Source organism: Anopheles bellator, chromosome 2, assembly GCF_943735745.2.
Source record: "Anopheles bellator chromosome 2, idAnoBellAS_SP24_06.2, whole genome shotgun sequence".
Lineage (NCBI taxonomy): Eukaryota > Metazoa > Arthropoda > Insecta > Diptera > Culicidae > Anopheles > Anopheles bellator.
The window spans coordinates 7,237,107-7,254,136 of NC_071286.1; the positions used below are offsets into that span (position 1 = coordinate 7,237,107).

The window sequence follows — 17,030 nt, forward strand, 5'->3', positions numbered from 1 at the left end:
TTTTTTTTGTTGTTTTGCCCGAGGCCAATGGCTGGGTAAAATATTCCGCTTACGGAAAATGAAAACAAATGGGCCAAAGGATTTGGTGCCGTAGGCGGCAGGTTGATTCATCGCCCGAGCGCGCGCGCGGAGACCGACAAGGCTGGATGTTAGCTCCGCTGTTCCGTTTCTGGCCGCCTAGGGGCCGACTTCGGCTTCGGCGAGCTACTTGGCTACTGATACTTTATGACTGAAGCAGCCGCACCGCCAATTTCGGGGCGGTGGCCAAAAGGGTAATTCTGAAGGCAAGGTCTTGAAGACCGAAAGATATGCTGGGCCTCCGCCGCACGAGTGCTGCTCGGTTAGATGGCTGGCAATTTGTTAGTTGTTTTCAATCCCACTTGGTTTTCATTCATTTAATCGCTTGAAGCACTCGAACCGCGTGGTCGTTGAGCACACGGAACAGATAAAATGCTGTCATTAATTTAATATCTTTCAAGTCTTACAGTCTGTGTTTATGATGACGCAACCGTTTCTGGTTCTAATCGCTTTTTAGTTCTTTGCTTACGAAGCTAGGCTTCACTCTCCTGGAGAACGGTTTGGTTTTATTTCTACACTTCTCCGAACTATACTTAAAAGCGCATTCTTAAGGCAAACATTTTTTTCTTCTGTGTTCAAAGAATTCCAGAATTGTTTCATTCCCTCACTGATTCCGGAGAAATTAAATCAAAGCCTGTGTCGGACAAGTGCTGAATCCCGTTGCCGAGCGTCCGTCCGATTGCACCTCCCGGTAGGACCACTTACTCTTTCATGCGACTCAAGTGGTCACGGGAAGATGGTACCAAAGTCATTACAATTCATCAAACGCTTCAGCCCTTTTCGCTCCATTACCTCCCTGTGGGGAGGCGCATGCAAATGGGCTGCAATCGTCTTGCCAGCGTCCTGGCCAGTTCACCTTGAATCACCAAACGGCACACGGAGGATGCAGGAGCACTTTCGATCGAAGAATATCGGGTCGTAATTCACATTTTGCGCCCCCTCCGGGGAACTAAGGCGAGAGGCGAGCTCCAGAGAAAGGATGCTTGCGTTCTAAGCATCGAGCCCACTGTTTGCGGTGTGGCATTTACTTAGCCCGGTGCATGACCCGGCAGTCGGTGGTGTAGACCACCAAGATAATGCTTCATCCTTAGCCCTGAAGGAGACGCATTTGGATTGCACGATTAGTCGGTTCGAAGCGTTGATTGAAGGAGCGTCGTGCAAAGTGCACCTTTGCGGTTCCAACGTTGACGGGCAACGTACGCACAGAATGCAAATCGGCCACCCTGTATGGATTAACATAAACACCATTTTCATGCCATTGTTTGAGTGAAAAGCCCACACGCATTTGTTGCATGAGTTTGATCAACAGGACCTTGTCACGGCCGAGTGTTGAAACAGTTTGTTACTTGCTTGCTAAAATATACATTTTGTGATCAAATATTGGCATTGGTTGAGAAGGCAAACGCGTGTAGCTTAATTTTCATCGAATAGCCAAACAAACAAATGGCTACAACGCCGAGAAGCCCATAAATAAAGTTTGCAGGTAACTCAGGGAAAAAATAATTCATTTCGTAGGCGATTGAGCCGTGGCTAGAAATTTATTTATTCTAGCCACGAAATTTATTTGCGAAATTGGTTCGGCCACGAGCCAACCAAATTTCCTTTTCCGTGCCGTTCATCAAATATTGACGGCTTCACGCTGTTTGGTAATGATTCTCACTTAACAATCGAGTCATGCACACAAACTTCACGCAACAGTCGGCTAGTCATCACGTTTGACCACTGTCGGCACCCTCAGCATACGTGCGCCACCATGCGCCTCCATCGCGCGAATCGACGAATAGGTAGGGGCCAAACATCGTTTTACAAACGCAAACCCTCTCACCGAAAGGGGTTCAAAGGTGTGAATCAACTGTAAAGGTTTTACAAACATTTCCACCGTGGAACCGCGCGTGTACGAGAGCCACTTGGGGCAAGCATTTCGACCCCGACGGTCGGCCGACCGGATGGCCTTCGGGTGTTTGGCCTAGGCGTCTGGCGTATCTCACTGCCGGTCGCTGGAAAACCCATTAACTGTAGCACCCGTCGCAGCTGCCGGTGTCCCAGTAAAAATGGTGGCCCAGTCAAAGAGTAGGGACTCCACTCCACGGGCGAAACTCGAATCCGTCGGCGAACGCTCGCTGGCCGCACCGGGTAATGGTTTCGAGGGTTCGTAGTTAAAGCAATTCCATCGTCTTCGGCGAGCAGCTGCCGCGTTTCGAGCTCCGACTCCGCGTGTGTGGCCCGAGCACAGTGCCCGAAAAGCCCGGTTTGCTTTGGAGGAAAGGAAAGTCAAATGTTTGAAGCACGGGCTGACTTTGCGGGAATCGGCCAACGGAAAAAGGGTTTGCCGGTCGATTTTCCTTTCGCACGCTGGGTTTTCCCGATCCCCCCGGGGGGGAAATTAATTTACTCCGCCGTTCATTACCCTCGCTGAGGAGTGGCAATTTTCTGCCGTAACTTTTACACCCAGCTGGTGTCCCAGCTGGGTTCGAGCGACGAGTTGGTTGAGGGCTTCACGGAACGTCCCTCAGTGTTAAAGGAACGTAGATTATTATTAAAAAGGTGCCATTTGGGTAATGGCGTAGCTTGGCGACAAGAAATTCGTAAATTCAGACAAAGTAGATTGTAATTTAATATATTGAGGGCCAACCCGTGGATGGGAACAGGGAAAGCTGCCGCGTTTGAATCGTTACGAATTCGCTTCAAAATAGCTGGTCAAAATTGCGAAACGCAGAAAACTTGCTTACCTTCCGATCCTATTTGCTAATGATGTGTTCTCCGTTCGCCCTCCACAGACAACGCAGGGTCTTCGACACGGTCCGTGAATCCGGTTCCAGTACCGCGCGGCGAAGGTACGCAGAATGTTTGGCTCTATGTTTTGAATAACAAACCTTTCAGTGAATTTTCCGAACTGTTTTTGTGTCCGTTTCCAGTGGCGAAGCTTCATTCCGGTCCGGAGGTTCAGTAGGCTCAACAACGCCAAGTAACCGGGGCCCACGCGGGAGTTACGCCGCTTGTCTTCGGTGAAGTGGAAACCATTCCTGGCCGGCGGCGCCAGTGAATCCGACAAGCCCGATGACAGCCAACCGAGCAGCGGAGCACAACCGTTGAAGTGTCCTGGTACCACTGGATCCTAAACCACTCGGTTGCATTCCGGCGTCCATCACCGGCTGACACCACCGTTAGGTGCAATTTGTGGCCAGCAAAGTGTGGAACCGGCGCAGAGTTGTCCGTGAGGCGGCACCGTAGGATTCCTGGATCGAGCGCGTCCCGAGCACCGACAGCGGTCACAGTCAGTAATTCAATCAAGAAGCATCCTGCACACGGCCAGCGAACGGTATACTGTTGCAGGTGCGTATCAGCACACGGCCGCCGGCGGTGTGGTCGACGCCCATAAGACCCGGACGTCCGTTTCTAACCTGACACGGATCTCTCTCTCTCTCTCTCTCTGTTCCTGTCGCTTCGCAGATACTACCGAGTGGCCGAGCTGGAGTGGCTCAGGTTGACACCGGAAACGACCGTGCTGGTGCCTCTCGATGACACTTGAGCCAAGTTCCGAGGGGTCCACTTTCTGCGAGCCGATCCGAAGGCAGCCGTACACAGCGGGCCGTGACCTGGTGACGTCATCACGTTAAGACCCCCTGGGGGGGTGAGAATGAGAACGTCCCGAATCGATAGTCTCTCGCGGTCACTACACGCAGTGACACGCGGGATCTGAGCGAGCGGCGACCGGTACGACTACTCTGGGGGACTTCCGCAACTTCCGCAACTTCCGGAGCCACCGCCCCAGTGAGGGATGGGGGCTTGAGCCTCAGAAGGAGTAGCCCCCCCAGAGAGGTTCCCCGGTCTGGGCCAGCCAGTTGCATGTATGGATTCGGTGGGACTCGTCGCCCCTGCCAGCAAACACCTCCCGCTCGCGCTAACCGTGGCCACGACCCTGTCCAACTTGCTGCTAGCCGCCGGCGGCCCCGCCAGCCCCAGCCGCGCCACGTCCACGATCGCGGCCGCCTTCGATCCCGACGCTGCCGCCGCCGCCGCCGAGCCGTATCTGCTGTACGGCGCCACGAACCTGAGCTCTCTAGCGTACCTGGAGGCGAATGTCACCACGTCGCTCTCGCCGTACCTGCCGGTGGGTGGTGGGGAGGCGGCCGACGCCGCCACGCCGTCGCCGCCGACGCCCGTCAGCCCGTCCACGATCGTGATCAGCATCGTGCTGCTGGCCGTCATCGTGGGCACCGTCATCGGCAACATGCTGGTGTGCGTGGCCGTCTGCCTGGTGCGCAAGCTGCGCCGGCCCTGCAACTACCTGCTCGTGTCGCTCGCCATCTCCGACCTGTGCGTGGCGCTCCTCGTCATGCCGCCCGCCCTGCTGTACGAGGTGCTGGAGGAGTGGCGCTTCGGTGAGGTGTTCTGCGACATCTGGGTCGCGTTCGACGTGCTGTCCTGCACCGCGTCCATCCTCAACCTGTGCGCCATCTCGGTCGACCGGTACTGGGCGATCACGAAGCCGCTCGAGTACGGGGTCAAGCGCACGCCCCGCCGCATGATCGCCTGCATCGTGCTGGTGTGGCTGGCGGCCGCCTGCATCTCACTGCCGCCGCTGCTGATCCTCGGCAACGAGCACCAGATCAACGGGCAGCCGGCCTGCTCGGTGTGCCAGAACTTCTTCTACCAGATCTACGCCACGCTCGGCTCCTTCTACATCCCGCTCGCCGTCATGCTGTTCGTGTACTGCCAGATCTTCCGGGCGGCCCGGCGCATCGTGATGGAGGAGAAGCGAGCCCAGAAGCGGCTCGAGAGTGCCATCAACGGGGCGACCCTGGTGCAGCAGCAGCAGCAGAAAAAGGTCCTGCCCTTCACCGGGAACCACCAGACCGGAGGTGCGGAGCGTGGCAAGACAATCCTCGGTACGCGAGCTCCCTCCACGACGACGACGACGACCAGCTCGCCGCAGCACAAACGGCTCCGCTTTCAGCTGGCCAAAGAGCGGAAAGCGTCCACCACGCTCGGCATCATCATGTCCGCGTTCACCATCTGCTGGCTGCCGTTCTTTATCCTCGCCCTGGTGCGACCGTTCATGAAGGACGATCACCGGACACTGTCGTCGTTCTTCCTCTGGCTCGGGTACGCCAACTCGCTGCTCAACCCGATCATCTACGCCACGCTGAACCGCGACTTCCGGAAGCCGTTCCAGGAGATCCTGTACTTCCGCTGCTCCAGCCTCAACCACATGATGCGCGAGGACTTCTACCACAGCCAGTACGGCGATCCGGGGTCGCAGCGGCTGGTCATCACGCACGACGGCGGGGCCCGCGAAAGCTTTCTGTGAAGGCTGTGGGTTGGTCTCACCCCAGGACGCAAAGTCTGGGCGCGCAACAATCACGGCGGTGCAGCCGGCGCAAGTGTTTAGCTTAAGGTGTAGCCAGTCTGTACATAGCCCCTCGAGCACTGCGAGCGAGCGCTTCTCATTCGCCCCATTCCTAGGACCTGCGAGACACAGGGCCGAATGGGCGGCTTGGATTTGGCCACGGTCTTTCGGTCGATGGCACTGGCCCGAAAAAGGACCTCAGAATTCCTCAGCACGTCCCTCCCTTGGTGTTCGGTGGACCGAGGCAAACTATTCGTATCGATGTTTGAGGAGCCGTCGTCGCGTCGACGGCTATCGGGTTCGATATCGGGTGTATATGTGTGTACTGTGAATGTGTGTATTGTACGTGTGTGTGTATGTGTGCATGTCTGTGTTTTTTCCTAATTAGTCCAAACCCCTCCATGTCTCGCACTTGTGTGTGTCTGTGTGTACGAAATACGGGAAAAAAACGAAACAAAACGCACAATAAGCCAGATCCGCGAGTAGCGCAAACAATGGAACACCGAGACACAGAGAGAAACCTATACAGAAGCAGAACAGAAAGAAAAAAACACAAAAACAGTATTAATCCTGTGGACCCCTTGCAAGCCATTCTAAGCCAGTCCACGCGAAAGGCCCACCGGATTCGCTTGCTCCTTTCTTTTTTGTTACGAAACACACAGAGACCGGAAGTAGTGGCGCCAGTGTGACAATTGGCACGTGTGATCCGGTCGCCCGACAGTCAGGTCAAGTTCAGCCGACGGTTCCGATAACAAGTTCCGCTTCCGGCCTTGGTCTGCCTTCGTGGGGTTGTTTCCCTTTTCTTCCCGCGGGCCAATTTCGTGGTCCGATCGGAACCACCAAACCCTAGAGCCCTACACCGATACTGATATTCTGTCGAACGGACGATATTGAGGGCCGATATTTTGAGAGAGAGAGAGAGAAAGAGAGAAAGAGAGAGTAAAAACTAATGCAGAGCGGAATGTGAAACACATACACAGCAGAGCGATGAAACAGGATAACAGGGCAGGAAACGAAGAACACAATAAATCACAAACAGAGCGGAAACGGAACGGAAGCGGTAGAAAAAGTGGAAGCGCAGTGGACGTATACCAAAATGTAAGATAAAATCTACTCAGTTTAGTTAGTTCTAATGTGTACGAATATATTGTTTTAGTTTTTTACATTTCCTCGTGTGTAGCGAAACGAAGCACCGATTACGGTGCGGATCGGAGCAGAGACAAATAAACTACAAACCAAACAATGGCGATTCTGAATCGATCGGAACGAGAAGGGTTTTCGGTTTGCTTTTGCATTTTTCTTCCGCTCGGTTATTGGTTGGAAAGTGTGAGAAACTTCATTCAAATATCTCTTGCTACTACAGGGTGTTTCATTTACGATACATGATTTCAAAAACGGCTGAATATTTTTTAATTGTTGAACATTTATTTGAAAGGTTCATTCCTTCCATTTATTTTGTGAAAAACAATTTTGGTAAAATAATTACCACGATTGGCCTGGCCGTAGCTCATTCGGTCGATGTATTTTTGAGTTCATTTTCGATTGCATCTGGTCCTATTTCGTGAATTGCAACTTGAATTTGGGTCTTATGGTTGTCAATAGCTGCTGGTTTGTTCGCATAATATAAATATTGATTGTGGCTGTCACTGTATGGCACGTAGCGCTGTCCTGTTCAAACGAAACACCCAAGTCCTAGTTCTCAGCTTCAATTCGCCGAAAAACCGATCAGCCAAAATCCGCATCAAACAGTCACTCGTTGCCACAGAGGTGAAAATGATCTTCAATGAAATGTGCTTTTGACGAATGATTTGGTGACCTACCATTTTGGAAATAATTTTTTTATATTTCTCAATTTTCTGCAACCAAAATTATAGTTATACTGCCAAAATTATAGTTATTTAAATTATACCGCCAAAAGATTCAGCCCTGTTTTTATAAAAAATTGAAATTAGGTATCGTTAATGAAACACCCTGTGTTTGAATGGTTTGTTATCATCAATTTGGATTTTATCGTTTGAGTCAACGCCTTGGTGCCAATCAATCTGTGCACCGGAGACGAATCCAGCCGAACGAAGTTGCGAAGGAACTAATAGCCCGCTTGCTGCGGCAACATATTTTCTCCGACGACACGTGTTCATCGGTCGGCATCGCGTCGGGCTGTGTTCCGGCAACAAAAGAAACTCCCAATCATCCGATAGGCCAATCAGAGTTCCGTTTCTGTAGCGAACCGCAATTCGGTGGAGTCCCTCGCAGAGTGGATGCGAACGGGGAACTCCGGAACCTCACCGTCCCCGAGATAGAAGCTAATTATGTACTTGCTCCAGTAAGACACCCATTATGCGTTGATTCATTATTATTATCGAGTCTTCCCCCAAAGCCACCCAACGGGTCTGGAATCTCTGGGCCCGTCGGTGGACTTATGCCGCGAACGAAACGGGCAAACAAACCGGCCAAGGCGCAACGGGGAAGATAAAACAAAAAACCGAAAGAAAACACACGAGACACCGGCACGGGACCGTGAAAGAAATTCCTTATCACCACCGGAACATACGCCGGGCCTGCTGGGCCGCCCTCCGATCGGTGCGACAACCTAATCAAATGACGTACTTTACGCGCGCGCACCGTCCTCCGCGGCCGGCTCCCCGACTGGGACCATAATTCTCGTCCTATTAGCGCCGTGACGTGGAACGGAACGCGTCTCACGCAGTTTGATAAATATGAAATTAATCTTCATTTAATTAAATTTCGCGCCATCGTACACCTTGTTTGCCACCCAGTTCCGGTTCCGGGCAGTTCGTGCCGCCGCTCGCCGCCGTAGCTTACACAAAACAATGTTTAACTTTATTCTTTCCGCGTCGCGTTACGTAGCGTCGGGAAGGAAAGAATGCGGCTGCCCAAAATTGACTTTCCACCCAACCGGCCGGCGGTGGGCGTAGGTAACGGCCCTAGCCACACCAGGGACCGACGGTATGATATGGTAAACCACCGTTCCAGCGCCCTGCTTCGGTCGTAAAACATAACCAACGGCGGCAGATCCGTGGGTGTCTCGTTTGCTTTTTTTTCTTTATTTACTGTGCGCGAGAAGTAATGGAGTGTGAAAAATTACTGCCAGGTGCTGCTCGATAAGAGCCTCGCGGGGCGGTGGTGGTGGGCGTCGTGGCCACTAGCAATAAATTGATGGTTCGAAACACCGAGCCGCGCACGGGAGCCCTTTCTCCATTATCGGGAACGTCATAGGGCTGGAGCACGTGGCAGTGTCGTTACGTCAGACGCCGCCAACTCCGACAGGATACTCCGCGGTACGTGCATCCCGTGGCCGGGCACAACATAACCGGGTTGATCGATGTTGATGAATGGTTGGCCGTGGGTCGGCACCCACGGTGCCAATTTGTGCTACGCGCGGTACGTGACGCCATCGCGGAGGTTGCTGTTGTGCCCGGTTTTATGATTGACAGAAATTAATGTAATGTCCCGACGCTGCTGATGGAAATTATTTAAATTTTCCGATCCGCGCACCGTGTATGTGGCACGAGAAGGCGCGTAATGGCGAAATGCTGTTGTTACGCATGAGGAAGATTAATGATGGCGGTTCTACGTTGTTTTTCAACCCCCAAGGGTACAAACAACTGCACAACTGTGTTGTTAATGAACTCGAGTTGCTGGTGTGTTTCACAAAAAGTGTACCGAAAAGGCACGAATTAATAAAACCAACAAAAAAATCATCATGTTTGTAGAATTACAACAGTTCGCTGTATTATTAGCATTTCATCATCAACGCGAGTTGTTCATTTCACCGTGCCTTTATTGATGCGATGTATTTGTACACAGTCTTTGCGAGGAACTGTGGAAAACAATCTTTGGAACTTTAGGATCCAGAAGACGGCAAATATGTGATTCTGTGGTTGTAGTTGCCCCAATTCGAACAGTCAGGAAATCAACACGGAACTCTTGGAACTCTTTGTCTTTTTATGTTCGGGTTCGGGATCTTAATTGGTTTGGTGTACCAACTCCTCGGGCGACATAAAGGAGAGAAAGGAATCGGCAAATGTTCTAATTCATGAAATTTCATTCAATTGGGGGTTTCCAAATTCTCCCATTTTTGTACCTTGAAGTTAATGAAATCCCGGGATGTTCAAAAAGCTTTGCGGTTGACTGATTGATTTGTTTGTTGACTCTTCATATGAGCGTATGTGAAGTTTCAGGTGAAGTTACAATCGGTCATTTAATTTTGTTTACAAGTCAAATAGTATCGACATGTCACAGCACTTTTTTACAATGGAAAAAATCAAGTATCGTGCAGTGATTGGCTTTTTATTTTTGGAAGGTTTAAAAGCAAAGTAAATTTTTGAACGAATGTTGAGAGTGCACAAGGACTCTACGCCATCAATTAGTACATTAAAAGAGGGTTTCTGAATTTAAACGTGTTTGTACAAGCCTTAAAGACCATCCTCGTCACGGGATGTCTATAAACAGTACCAACACCTGAAACCGTAGGAAAAATACAGTAGATCGTATTGGATAATCGTCGAGTCGACTCAAAAAGATTTAGTAGAAGCCCTAGGCTAATTTCTCGGCAACATTTGGAGCGTCGAAAGAATAAAGTGGATTTTGTGCATTCAATCATCACTATGGATGAGGCTTGAGTCTATCAACAATCCTGATGATGATCCTGAATCAAAACAAGGTGTTAAAGGGAAAGTTTTGCATATTTTATTTGATAAAAAAAAATCGAAAACGATAAGTGTTGTGGCAAACAGATTGATAAGCTTAGCTGCTGAGTATGACGTATTAGCTTGGAGATTTTCACTTCCTGATTCTTCCTGTCACCTGAAACTCGTTCTGAGCCAGATTCTAAGTTGACACCCAACTCATTTGGTTCGATAAGCTGGCAACGAATATAGCTTCCGAAATGTTATGCAAAGCACCAAAGTCATGTGCAAAGTAACGGAATTTGCATTAATCAGAATGTTTCACGCATTCTAAATGGTGCACGGACATCACACTCAACACCTGTTGCGAGACAGGTTAATCCACTTTCGCTACCGCCCAACAAGCTAACCGAAAACGGGGTCACAAAATATTCTACATGCAAAAGTGGGGTCAGAGAATAAATTAAATCATCAAACCACGCAAACGTAACGTTCGCTTAAACGATGCGAAACAGTTTTTGTTGTTACCGAGAGTCCCTCGGCCGGGGGATTCGTTTGCTTCACAGGACGCTCCCGCGAAGTGATTGAGATTTTACGTGCGGGATTTCGAACCTCAATCAGCTGGAACCCAGTGGGACGGCGGGGGTGCGACTGGAACGGGCTCTTGTTGGCGTTGGCGGTTGTTGGACAAAGAAAAATCTTCTCTTCTGAAGTGAGTAGCAACCGACACGCCGCAGGAAGTCTCGTTCTGCCACCAAATGTTACACAGCCACACACAACGAGCGAAATTGCTTCCAAAATTCTGCCTCCAACCATGGAGCCGGCCCCCGGCATCCGGATCCGTACCGATCCGGTCTCGGGAAAACGGGTGCGAATGGAACGTTTTCCAGCACGCAACAATGTCGAAGGAAATGAGCGGAATAATTTTCCCATAACTGCCCACCCACAGGCAGGAGAAGCTGGCAGTCCGACCCGCCCCGGGCCGCCGCCGGCAACCAAAGCGAACATACCGAGTGAGAACGAGAGAGACAGGGGCAAGATAAGAAAATAGTATCACACAAAAAAACTTGTTGATTTGCCACCCAACATACAGCCCAGCCCGTTCGAGGTAGAGAGGGTTCCACTCGAGCGTGTCTCTGGCCTGCACCCGCTCCCCGCCAGGGGAGTTTCGGATCGTGACGGTTACTTTTCCGTTTTAGGGTCGGTGCTTATGGTTTCGTGCAATCGTAGGACACACATTGTGGGGACTTTGTTTCGTGTAGTTGCCATGTTGCCTCGCGAAGACGATTTGCTGCCCGCCCCGGAAGATGTGTAAAACATACAAAATAATTCGACCAACAACAAGAAAGTTGCAGTTTGATTGATGGAAAGCAAATGAACCTGCTCCGGCGGCGGGATCCTTTCTGTGGGACGATTTGTGGCGTGCTCTTTGTTTTGCTCTGTACTTTGTTTCGCAACAACTCGGACTTACTTTGTGTTGTTTCCACTGATTTTTTGTTCCATGCAATCCTTTGAAGCAACTCTTTTGATGGAGTTTTATGAAGAATTTTATGAGCCTTGGCGAGGTTTTATTTTGCCGATTGTTCTGTTCACAGGGGGCAACCACATTGTTTCACCTTATTAGTTTCTTCAAGAACATAAAAAGGTGAAAAGTCCAATGAAACAATTGCTGGCTGTACGAAGCATGAGAGCTAATAAAGTTTTTGCGTTTTAATTGTTTGATGATCAACGCCATCCCAAAAACCCTGAAGTAAACGGTAAAGCCCTTTTAAATTCTCCATAAACCTTCGCCAGTTGCGGTGGAACGAACGGTGCAGTCGTTTTTTTTCGATTGTTAATTAAATTACTGCTTGATGAAAACGGATGTTTCCAACTTTCATCTTACACGATAACCACGTAAAACCGAAGGGGTTCAGCGCACCCAGCACCCAGAGCATCGTGTGCTTGTAACTTTTACCGCAGGTTAATAGACTGGTTTTAATGACCGCACTTTTATTGTTTGCCCCATATTTTATCGTCCACCTCGATGGCAGGGGACCAAGTATTGAGGTGTTTTGCATCGAATGCATCCTCGCAACGTCGCCCATCGTCGCAGGGACGACGCAATGTAATCACTTTGCTGCATCAATGTTGACGGTTAAAGTTACGCTCGTAAAATTGCACCGAGCATAAACATAAAACCGAATCCGTTCATTCGCACCTCTGCAGTCACTGCGCTTCGAGCGCCAGGACGATTCGGTGCAGATGGGGCACGGAGCCTTGCCGGAATGGTCCCTCTGACCTAACTGCACCGAACAAGTTCTCGAAATCGTTCATCAACGAGCGAACAACTTTCAAGGACTCTCCAACTCGAATTGCTCACTGTTTTGCTATCAATTCGGTTGAAACAGCAAGCGAAGGCACTCTTGGAGTTTGATGCCAGATCAATGTTCGCCGTGGGGTTCGATGAAAGCTGAACAATGCTATTCGATAGCGCTTCATTTTGATGAGTGCCGACGATTGAGTTCTACAACGGCCAATAACAAAGTTTATCGATGATGCTTTGGCTTCAATTTGGTCATTGTGCAAAATATCATCCTTATCAAATGTTGTTTTCTCTGTGCTTGGGTCATTGTAAGGGCCAGCGAATAAATAGAACCCATCCGGCCCACCAGTCGGTATCAGTATCTTGTTTGAAATTTAACAGCCCTTTTCCTGCCGGCTTGTGGTTTAACTTGAGAGTTAATTAGACTGGCGCCTCCGAAGACGGTGCCAACTGACTGACAGGAGCGACGTTTGTACCTTTTTTAGGCGACCCCAGTGCGCGAGACCGGGCATAAAGCTTGCCCTCCCATCCGGGCAGACTTACCTACATTAATTAATCACGGGATAAAGTGGTCGCCGGAGCACTCGGGCCAGCTGCTGCTCCGAGCGAAACCCGGGGCACGGGCAAACACCGGCAAACGGAAATTGGGATACTTAATTTTAACTTTCTCTTGTTTTTGGGTTCGGTTGCCCTGCTTAAGGGGTTCCCACATTCTTGGCCGAGTTTGCGCCAACCTTCTGCCCCACTCGCACCGTGTCACGTTAATCTTCAGCTTGAAGTGCACGTAACGAGGGCTGGCAACGGGGACGCTGGGTTTCTGCTCAAAAACGAAATCACGTTCCGGAGAAAAATTAGGCTACCATCAGAGCCGAGGAGAGTGGCTGCTCCAGCACGCGTCCCGGAACAGCGTCCCGCATTGTTTTTCACTTTTGTTGGGTTTCATTTTAATTTGATTTTTTTCTTCCGACGTAACAGCAACCAGAACCTGCTTCTGCTCTGGGCCTGATGTGGACTTTTCTTCCGCCGGTGCTTGAGTTTCCCCGTGGATTCGCCCCACATTGCTGGCTCCTTTCCGGTTTTTCGGTGGTCACACTCCACGGTCCCGGCTACGTGAGCAATCCTGGCAAGCGAATTAGTGCCGATAGCGAAGAATTGATTTCCCTTTTAAAGTAATTACCTCAATTAAGTTACGACTGTTTGCTATCGGACGGCGGTGCGGATGCTCGAATAACTTACCCGCCAAGGAAACCATTATCGCGACGAGTGTGGTTTCGAAGTTTTTTCGGCCAAGAACAAATGAGCGAAGGGAAAATCGCAAACATTCCAAATGGGCCGAACTGCGAATGCGACATTAGGAACTGTCGTATTTCGTGCTCAGCATGGCAAATGCCAAGAACGGACTTACTCATGGTTGGTGAAGGTAACGCTGACGATTCGGGGCTCTTAATCATTGAAACTTTTCCTCGTGAAACTTACGTAAGCTAATGCTTATTTGTAATCTAAGGTTAGCTTTAACATTTTGTTCTGATAAATATTTATTAAATGATTTGAGCAAGTTGATTTGAAATTTTGCAAAAGTCGTAAAATAATAAAACAGAAAGCGCAAGCGAGGAATGGTATACCTGAATCTAAACTCCTCCGATGATTTTCATAGTGATCTTTTACAGTCAACGATTAAATGTTTGTCTTTCGAGTTCTTCACTAACGTAATGTGTAAGATACGTCGGGGCACTTACTCTACCATCTTTTCTTAGTAACTTTCTTGATCTACATTTGCTATTTTTGCTTATTTTGGGAATGTTTGGAGAACGCAGTTTCGTTATCATTTTACGTCATTTTATATCAAAAGAAATTATCCTTATAGTCTGCTGGGACAACTTTCTTTTAATAGGACAAATCAGCAAATAATTTGAGCCATCACTCGAACGGATGGAAAACCTCATCGATGGCAGCTGGAGCTGAAACAAACAACAAACTTCGCCGGTAATCGATAATTTTCGTCATCGAAGCGTTTGTTCGGGCAGAAAATTAATACCATCTCCAGAACAAGGGATGAACACGAAATCGATTATATTGTTGGGGGAAACTGATCGAAAGCCACCGCAAAAGACCGACCGGAGCCGAAAAGAATGTCCAACGAGCCGTGCCAAAGACGGAACGCTCCCTAGCTCCGGAACCGTCCCTAATGTTCCGGGAGCCCCGAAAGTGAGATCGTAAACTTTGAACAGTAACGATTTTTGACGCCATCGCAAAGTTATAAAGCTTCGAAAAGCCCCCTCATCGCCAAAGCCTTTGACTCCCGTTAACACTTTGCCACAGTTTAGGGAGCGCCGGAAGAATTCACCAGGGAACGGCGGAAAACCAAGCAAACAATATCCGCGATATGGTGGCCGCGAAATCTTTTTCCAAGAACCGACCCACCGACCCGGCCGGGCTGGCGGAAACGCTGAATAATGGAATAATGGAAGGCAGACTTTACACACCCGCACGCACGCACCCACACACGAGCTAATGTTAATACGTTTTAACATTCGCCACTGATTGGAGGCCTACCGTTGGTGGCGTTGTCGGCCTCAGACCATGTATGTTTGATACTCAGCTCAGGCTCGTGGACTCTCGATTGGAGGCATCGGGGCATTCGGGGCCAGGTCGGGGCCAGCATAACGGAAGCAAAGGTCGTCGCGCTTCGCTGAAACTGATACGGAGTAGATGTGTTGGCCCGGGACACAGTCGAGCGCACACAAGAGGAGTGCGAGGACATGCTCAGCGCCGTTCCTTAATGTCTGTGCCGATACTACACGGGAGTGCCTAAAAGGGGAGCAAGAGCAAAGAAAAAACAGCACGCAAAAGGAAGTGAGTTATTTGCAGGAAAAAGGCAATCACCCGCCAGCATCTGTGGTGGTGAGCCTCGGGTGCCTCGAGCCGCGGGAGCATCGAAGAGCATCGAAGAGACACTGAATAATTCAATTAGCAAGTAGATTAACTGGCCTTATCCGGTGGGCCTCGATCGGAGCAAAGTTCGCCACGTCGCCCCTCCCGAGGACACCGCCATCGATATCCCGACGAGGACGACGACGAAACATGGAGTAAGGATTTTTGTACGATTTATTTCATCTCCGATGTCGCGCAAAACTTTCCCTAGGGGAGCGACCTCAACGAGCCTCCTTCGTGTTCCGTGCGGGAGGCAAACGAAGAGGAATGGTGGCAGGCGGGTGGATTTACACATTTACCGCATGGTTCGTTCCCGGCCTCGGACGCCACCGTCGAAGGAGGGCCAGGGAGTGAACATTTTCAATCAGTGCCCCGTGTTCAAACGCAAACCATCATCGATCGCACCCTGTTCCGAAAGCATGGAGCATAAAAATGCGTCTCGAGCGTTGTTGCGTCTGTCGTTGTTGTCCCTATTTTGTAAGACTAAGAGGAAAAGTTTACGGTTTAGCGGTTTGCGCTGTAAAGGAACTTTTTCACGCAGGCTAGACAGAAGTAGTTCCTTTTCGTTTTCCTGTAATGTTGATACACTTGGAAATTATTTGCAGGTGTTTCATGTTATCCTCAGGTGAATTTGTGTGTCGTTACTTATTCTTCTTGCAATATGAACTCAACTTACAAATCATTAAGACTACTTGTGTTACTTTATTTATTTATGCACGTTTGAATACTTTTACTAATAACATAACGATTCAGAAATGTTTTACCATCATGGAACTAGATATTGAAAGAACTTAACGTTCGTTTCTTTAGCGCCCAATAATATGTTGTTACACACTTTAAAAAATTGAATAAACATTAGAAAAACAAGAATAATTTAACACAGGTACCAGTACTTAATCGTTCATATGTGTAACGAGTACTTTACACATATGAACGATTATTTTATTTTAGTTCAAACAAACATTTACCGGCTCAGCGCTGCCACCGAATCGTGCCAGTGATGCATTTATATTAATTTAATCCCAAAAACTCGCCACCACCCCATTCCGGTATGTTGAGCATTCCGGGCGCTGTTATGAGTCTACGTGAACCGTTTGCCATCACCGTGGTGTCGTTCACACGCTTTCGTTTTGCGCTCCCGCTTTTATCGCTATCTGATGCTGGGTTATCTCCATCGTCCACCGCTGAACACGATGTTGGCGTTTGTAGAAAAGGGCCCGCGGCACTCTACGAGGGTCGATTAAATTTTTGGCCCTGACATCGACCCTCGGACCGGGCAGGTGAAGCCGGTCGAGTGAAGAAAGCCCCCCCAAAATGAGGCTGGCCAGCGACGGCCATTTAGCGACAGGGCGCGCTGCTCGAAACATTTCGTGAAACTAATTACATTAGCTAATCCTTGAGCGGGTATCGGTCGAGGACGCAGGCCGGATCTCCTGCATCCATTCGCATCCACTTCCGGGCGTCCACTAATATGGGATGCCAGGAATTCGGTGCAGATGTGGTATGCCATCATCTGAGCGACATAAATGACGAATACCGTGCTGTGGCCGCCCCAAGGACTCACTGGAAAGCTTTCATCACGCGTCGGATCACGCGCATCCTTGACGAGCGAACCTTGAACATTTACCGCACGCCTTCGGGCGGCCATGTCGACGGAATGTTTCTTTAATTGAGTCTTAAAATTGCAGCCACGGCGCCGAGCGCAAGCTGCACGATT

The 17,030-nt window shown here is 49.6% G+C and overlaps 1 protein-coding gene across 1 annotated transcript; it reads left to right on the plus strand.

Moving 5' to 3' along the window:
* Positions 1-3,928: 3,928 nt before the first annotated feature.
* On the plus strand, positions 3,929-5,403 carry LOC131212318 (5-hydroxytryptamine receptor 1-like). Its single transcript, XM_058206129.1, has one exon. It carries the CDS (start codon positions 3,929-3,931, stop codon positions 5,387-5,389), a length of 1,461 nt encoding a protein of 486 aa, XP_058062112.1. The 3' UTR covers positions 5,390-5,403.
* Positions 5,404-17,030: the final 11,627 nt, after the last annotated feature.